At 57.0% G+C, this 6,988-nt stretch overlaps 1 protein-coding gene across 1 annotated transcript; it reads right to left on the reverse strand.

Moving 5' to 3' along the window:
* Nucleotides 1–6,225: 6,225 nt before the first annotated feature.
* Nucleotides 6,226–6,988, reverse strand: PRR18 (proline rich 18). The gene has a single exon (XM_032837188.1). It carries the CDS (start codon nucleotides 6,964–6,966, stop codon nucleotides 6,238–6,240), a length of 729 nt encoding a protein of 242 aa, XP_032693079.1. The 5' UTR covers nucleotides 6,967–6,988; the 3' UTR covers nucleotides 6,226–6,237.

The following is a 6,988-nucleotide window of genomic DNA, read 5'->3' on the forward strand; positions in this document are numbered from 1 at the left end:
GCCACCAGGTCCCATCGCTGAAGACCCCATCAGGAGCTCCAGGACAGGAGTTCACACCGAACCAAGCACAGGGCAGGGAAAAGAGAGATGGAGGGCAAAACCAACCTTGAAAATGTTAGGTTACGTCAAGCTGGAGCCCTTCTGACCAGCGGGGCAAATCTCTTCACCTCCATGTCCTTGTGTATAGAAACACAAAAGAGGGACTATTTTTTTTTTCATATTTCAGTAAAAATTTCTTTTCTCACTTCTTCATGCTTCCCAAAGTTGTGTGTGTGTGTGTGTGTGTGTGCACGCACACCTTAGTAGTAGGAGGGAATTGAGATCTTATCTTACTGTCATACATCAATGACCTTAAAAAGCACCCAAAATCATGGACCGTGTTATGGACTGAGTGACATCACCCCAAAGTCCACATGTGGAAGCCCTAAGCCCCAGCGTGACTGTATTTGGAGTTGAAACCTTAGGAAAGGGGATGGGGGCGGGCCTGATCCTGTAGGACCGGTGTCCTTACACGAAGGGAGGAGACCCCGGAGCCCTCTCTCCGCTGCTCGCAGAGGACAGGCCATGTGAGCGCACGGTGGGGAGGCAGCCGTCTGCACGCGGAAGGGAGGTCTCACCAGATGCGGAATTGCTAGTACATTGACTTTGGACTTCGAGCCTCCAGAACTGTGAGAACAAACATGCCTGCTGAGACCCTGGTCCGTCTAAGGTGGCCTGAGCTGACGACACGGACCCACTGGTGTCCTGAAGAACAGCCCAGGGTAAGTGTGACACAACCACGGTTCTCGCTCCCAGCAGGCTGTCTGCTAAATCGCGCCGTTTCACAGGTGGGTTCGTTCCATGGGCTGGGAAACGGCGGTACCTAGCTTTGGACTCAGGTGCCTCCCATCCAGCAGGAACCGGCGGAGATCTGCTGAGCAGGTGAAGGGAGTATTCTGGGCCCACTGGAGGACTATCCTGCTAAAGTTAAATATTCTAGAAATATCTCTTTGAGTTGGCGCGTAAAATCAGGGAGTCGTGAGTAATATGCACCCTTTGGAGATGGTTTTCAATGTCAGTCCGGAGGTCCACAGTCGTCCCCGGACTCCCTCCCCCTCTGGTAACGTTGTGGGGTAGAGCTGTGGAATGCGAAACAGGGGGCGGCAGGGACTCTGGGATAGGAGGGTCAGACGCACGCCCTCCAGAAGGGGGGTGCCTTGTGTTTCCAGCGCCACAGCTCTCCTGGGTCCCCTGGGCCAAGCCACAACAGCGACCTTTCACGATTTGGGTCACCATGTCACACTCTCCATCCCGTGACTAACATGAGGCTGGGAAAGGGGTTCGGCCCCTAGAAAAGGAGCTTCTGATATTGATATTTGGGGTCTTTTATGATAAAACACAATCGGTAAGATCCCTGAGGACTTACTTCCCGTACTTCACCCTTTAGAGCAGTGGTTCCCAAACCTAGGTGCACACGAACTCCTGCGGACGCCGCTCAGGTCTCCTGAATTCAGGTCTCTTGGTTTGGGGTCCAGATCATCTGTATCCCGAAATCTTTCCCCAGTATGTCAGACGTAGTGGTTCTCACAGGCCCTAAGATGTTGAGGCTCCCCAGGCCGTTTAGGGTCTTGGTCTTTCCTTCCGATGCGGGAAGTGCCGGAAGACAGAAGCCCCGCAAGTACAGGCTATCTGGCCTCCCTCAAGCACTGCTAAGAGTATAAAGGGGTCTTTGAGACCCAAAAGTTCAGGAATTCATATACGATTTTCTAGAGTTTTCAGCCAGTACTTGATGAACTAAAACTACTTCCTAAAGATTCTCTACCCTTTTTTGCAGGTTCCCACGGAACCCACGTCCACGGGGGAGATGGTCCCGTGGGGGAAATATGCAACAGGATATTCTCTGCTGGCTTTTATCAAGAACAAATATCCGCGGGAAGAACACCCTTGTGTCTTCCAGAAACTGCACTGAAGGACGTTGCCTGCTGAGTTGTATGCAAATATATACACGACACAAAAATCATTTTCTCCAAACAGAAGTTTGTCTCTTGTAAGGAGTCAGTGTTCTTGTCAAAGGATATTGAAATTATCTAACTTACTATTTTTAATGTTGTCTTTGCTACCAGCTCAGGGGTAAAATTCGTATTTGGGATATAAATACTAAATAATTTTGAAATTAGAAGGTAAAGTACAACAGACACTTTTTTCTTTCCTCAGGGAAATAAAAGTGTAGACCCCATCACAGGTATGCACTAAACAGAGAGAAAAACCTCAGAATACTGTAACCAAGGTGGGTTTTGATTTTGCACATGTAAGTGCCGAGAAGGATGTCTTATGCGTGGTGAGGGGGTTTTGAGCTGGTAATAACTCCAGCTGACCTCGAGCTGCTGCCAGCAGGGCTTGTCCCCAGCGCTCTACACACATCGCATCATAATCCTTCCCAGCATCTGCCGTGTCATCTTATCCCCATGTTAGGGAAGAGGACACGGAGACGTTTAATGAGACACGGCTGACACAGGACAGCAATGGTATGGAAATTCTGTCTTTGAACTTTAACGTGGAGAGGGATGTTCTCCTGGACCAGACTGGAGAGCTGCTCAGTCTCCAAGCTGGGCGTGAGGCTCCCGTCCCAGGCCGCGGGGCCAGCAGCCGTAACTGGACAAGGCGAGGCTCGTGTGAACGGGGCCACTCCAAGCAGCCCGCCGGTGACAACGGCATCTCTGTGCCACGGGCGATGCACAAGTGTTCTCCCTGCTCACTCTGCACAGACCCGGTTCAGGACTCGCTTTGGCTGAAATTTCCACACCGAGAAACACAGGATCAAAAGTACAGCTTCGGAGTAAGTTTAATATGAGCAGGTCCCGTAGAGCCACCCGGCAGAACTGGGCACTTTCAGGGAAACCACGAACCTAAAGGTTCTGACCCTTGCCATCCCCTTTTCCCAGACATAAAGGAGGTCGACATAAAAATCTGTCTTGTAGTGCTAGGGTATTGCCTAAATGTGTGGAATGAGGTCACACACGCCCAGTCTCTAGAACGTTACACGCCTTCTGCTTGCACCGCAGTGTTCGATGTCTCTCACCCCCTCCCTGAAGGCTCAGCCTCCGCACTGGGGCCCCCTGCCCGCGGCCCCCTGCCCCCTGCTGCAGGACAGCTTGGCCCCAGGAGACCCTGATGGTAATACCACCACTTCCACGGAGAACATGTTCCTAACCGTCTTCCTCCGTGGACACCTTTTATGGCTTTTCTTCTCAGCATACCCGGACATTCCAAAGGCAAACCACATTTCCTAGGAGATACCACCCTTCCCGGAAATCAAACAGTCCTCGCCACTGTTCATGCTGACCCTTTAGCCTCCCATCGGTGCTGCCTACCAGGAAGAAATCACTTTCCGCAATAAGAAGGGGCCCGGGAGCGTGCCCGGACGCACTTCCTAACACAGACGCAGACCATGTTGTCCTGTGCTACGGCCGTCTGGGGAGCGATTTGGAAAAGAGCTTGCATGGGGTTTGAGATGGGACGCAAGGCTAGGTATCACAGCCAGACAGATTTTCTTTTCTTTCTTTCTTTCTTTTTTTTTTTTTTTAGATTATTTATTTATTTATGAGAGAGAGAGAGAGAGAGAGAGAGCGCATGAGGGAGAGGGAGAAGCAGACTCCCGGCTGAGCAAGGAGCCCAATGCGGGGCTCGATCCCAGGACCCTGAGATCACGACCTGAGCTGAAGGCAGACACTTCACCGACGGAGTCACCTAGTTGTCCCCCACAGCTTTATTACAGACCCCAGGAGGCGGAGCAGCAACCGGGGAGACCACCTCACTCCAACTCCGAACACCGCAGGAATCTCTTCCTGACCAGTTTTAAAGATGTTCCTCAGAAAGAAAACACCAGGCATTGAATTTCTCTTTTATTTGAACATCAAGAAAGTGCAGCACGGGGACTCAGACAACTTCTCAAAATGTCAGTAAGGTCACGAAGAGATGTCGTGGGTCGCGTGTAGAACGTTTGTTCCTACTGAGGGTCGTTAAACAGAGAACCATAAACGTCCCACTCATCTGCGCTGACAGTGAAGAAAGAGGCACAGAAAACGCTTCAACAGGTGCCACGGGGAGAAAGTTCAGTGTCCCACAGCAGCCAGTTGAGAGGTGGAGACGGCGACCCAGAGGAGAAGCGGGGAGATGGCAGGGAGACAAAGAAGTAACAGGGACACGCGGAGCCACAGTGTGCTGTGACGGCAACAGGATCCAGGCCACACACACACACGGGCAGACACAGAAAAATGTTTACAAAAGTTGATTACTTTGGGAAAGTCCTTACAGTGTTACTGCAAGGAGCGGAAGGCTCAGGTCTCAGGGACTGGTCTCTGCACTGAGCGCCCCCAGAGCCAGCGGGTGCCCTGTGTACCCTGACCTCACTCCGAGCCTGTGGGCCCTGTCCTCAGCCAGCGTCCCGTCTCCGACACAGTGTCCACGGGACACATCGCGTCACCCAGGCCAGAGTGCCCCCTGCGCACCCCCCCCCCGTGTATTAACACATTCATCTTAAACAAAGGACAGCCGAGCTCTTGGCATTCAAGCGGAGTCAGGCAACATGAGCTAGTCAGTGGGAGGCGTGTGGGGCCAACCTCATCCCGCGGAACTAAATGCTCCACGTTTGACTAAACTGGTGCAGAGAGACAGAGAGAGTAGAGCAAACATCACAAGAAAAATATAAAATTAGGTTTTTAAAAATGTAAGGCTTCAATACAAGATGTCATTAAGACTTGGCACATTAAAGTCCAACGAGATAAACACCAGCCACTTACTAACTTTTACAAAATAAGTCGGAGTGGAGGTAACAGGTTCCTCTTCGGTGACCAGCCTTATCTGATGATGACGCGTGGAGGAAATGTCGAGAAACCAGCCTGGAGTTAGCGGGGAAGGCCACGGCTGGCTCCTAAATAAAGTTTTACCCTTTATTCAAATAATAAATAGAAACTTTTTTAGATCACTCTACACCGCTATACGTCCGCGTTACTGATTTTTACACAGTGATTAAAAGTACTGGAAACATACACACGTACCCCACGCCCCAGCCACCGGCTCCCACTTCCTCCCCTCAGTAAATTGCTTCTCTGACCCGGAACATTCTGTTCTAGGCCGGCCCCCGGCGCTTTGCCCGTCCCCCGCTCCCTGGGCTTGGCCGTTCTTTCCGCTGCGCGGAGCCACTCTGAGCAGCACTTCAAGTAAAAACGATGAGTCAGAGCAGAAGCTGAGCCCGGCTCCTGCTCACATCTCGGGCCTTTACACGCTGTCCCTGCTGCTGTGCCTCTGGAGACACACGTGTGTGCGTGCATGTGTGTGAGCACTGAGTGTGAGAGCCCTGAGTGCGAGGCCGTGTGAGTAGGCCAGCGTGAGGTGGTGAGGGTGAGCGAGACTGTGGGAGTTCACAAGTGAGCGTTACAGGTGTGGGTGTGTGAGCTTGCCTGTGAACGAGTGGGCAAGTGTGCACAGGCTTGCACTGAGGGCAGGACAGGGGCCTGGATGCGACCTCCGTGCGGACAGAGCCCTTCCCATTCCAGCCCCGCTCACCCGGTGGGGTCGCTGCCGGCTTCCTACCCTTCCCCTTCCCAGTTGGAAAGGTAGGTTAACTTGTTTCCAAGCTTTCCCGACCCCGGACATGTTTTCCACTTTGGAGAAACAAAAGCATAAAAGCAGCAAAATCTTAAATCCGGTTCTGCAGCAGACAGCCACCGTCTGTGCGCGCTCCTGCCGCGGACTCCGGCTCCTCTGACTGGGGCACCCAGCGCTGGCACCAGCAGAAAGCGACAGACGGCTGGCCCAGCCAGAGGGTCTCTGGGACATACAGGAGTCTTAGGGGTGGGGGACCAGAGGCATTTCCCATGTGGCTTATCCCCTACCAGCTGGGCCACAGGGCATTTGGAGGAACGAGGGGGAGGCCGGAATGCTGCAGAAGGCAAGCTCCGGGAGAGCCATGGGTGCAGGAGAGGGAAAGGGGGGGCTGTCCTGGCTGAGGGTGGGGAGAGCCTGGACTGGAGGACGGCGGAGGGGGCTGGGGAGGTCTGGCGAGCCCGCGCCTCACGCTGGCGCTTCGGGATCCCAGGAGCCAGGAGGTGAGCTGCGCGGGCCCCACCAGGGCGCCGGGGGGAGCGGCGAGTCCACGAAGCCGGCTGTGGGCGCCGGGGACGCAGGTCCTGCTCGCGGGGGCCGGGAGGCGGCGGGGCCGGCGGTGTCCGTGGCTCCGGGGCGCCCCCGTCCCCCGGCTCACAGCGTGCTCAGGTGTGGCAGCGTGTCCAGGGGCCCCGAGCGGTGGCGCGCGGCGGCCGCCTTCTCCACGCCGCGCAGCCAGTCCGTGCACTTGCGGACCAGGCCCTCGTCCGGCCCCGGGGCCTCCTCCTCGTACTCCACGTCGTCGTACTTGTGGCGCTCGTTCAGCAGCGACACGGGCAGCGCGGGCCGCGGGCCGGGGGGCTGCAGGCTGCCGGGGGGCGGCCGGCGGCGGCCGGGGCCCGCGGGCCGGGCGCAGGCGCAGGCGCAGGGACCGAGCGGGCGCCCGGCGGCGGCCGAGGGCGAGGGCAGCGGCCGGCAGGGCCGCGCCTGCGGCTGCTTGTCCGGGTGGCGCCGCTGGAGCAGCAGGACGGCCTCGGGGGTCAGACTGAGCGAGACGCGCACGGCGGCGGCGGGCCCTGCGGCTCCCGCGGGGCTGGGGCCGGGGCGCCCGGGCCCGGCCGGGGCGCGCGGAGGGGCGGCGCCGGGAGCGCGCCGGGCCGGCGGCCTCTTCAGGGCGGTCGAGGGCCAGGAGCCGGACAGCAGCCCCTCGGGCCGCTCCGGGGGCCTCCTCCTCTCGGCGGCGGCGGGCGGCGAGGGCGCGGGCGGGGCTCCGGGGGACGCCACGGGCCTGCGGGGGGCGCCGGGCCTCCGGGGCGGGGCTCGCGCGGCCGGGACCCCCGGGGTCGGGGCAGGCGCCCGCGGCGACGTGGGCGGGAAAGGCATGGTGCGGCCGGGCCGGCGGGTC

Source organism: Lontra canadensis, unplaced genomic scaffold (genome assembly GCF_010015895.1).
Source record: "Lontra canadensis isolate GAN:19392208 unplaced genomic scaffold, GSC_riverotter_1.0 scaffold97, whole genome shotgun sequence".
Classification (NCBI taxonomy): domain Eukaryota; kingdom Metazoa; phylum Chordata; class Mammalia; order Carnivora; family Mustelidae; genus Lontra; species Lontra canadensis.

Coding starts and splice junctions, on each gene's coding strand:
- PRR18 (XM_032837188.1), bottom strand. CDS start 6,966: ATGCCTTTCCCGCCCACGTCGCCGCGGGCGCCTGCCCCGACCCCGGGG.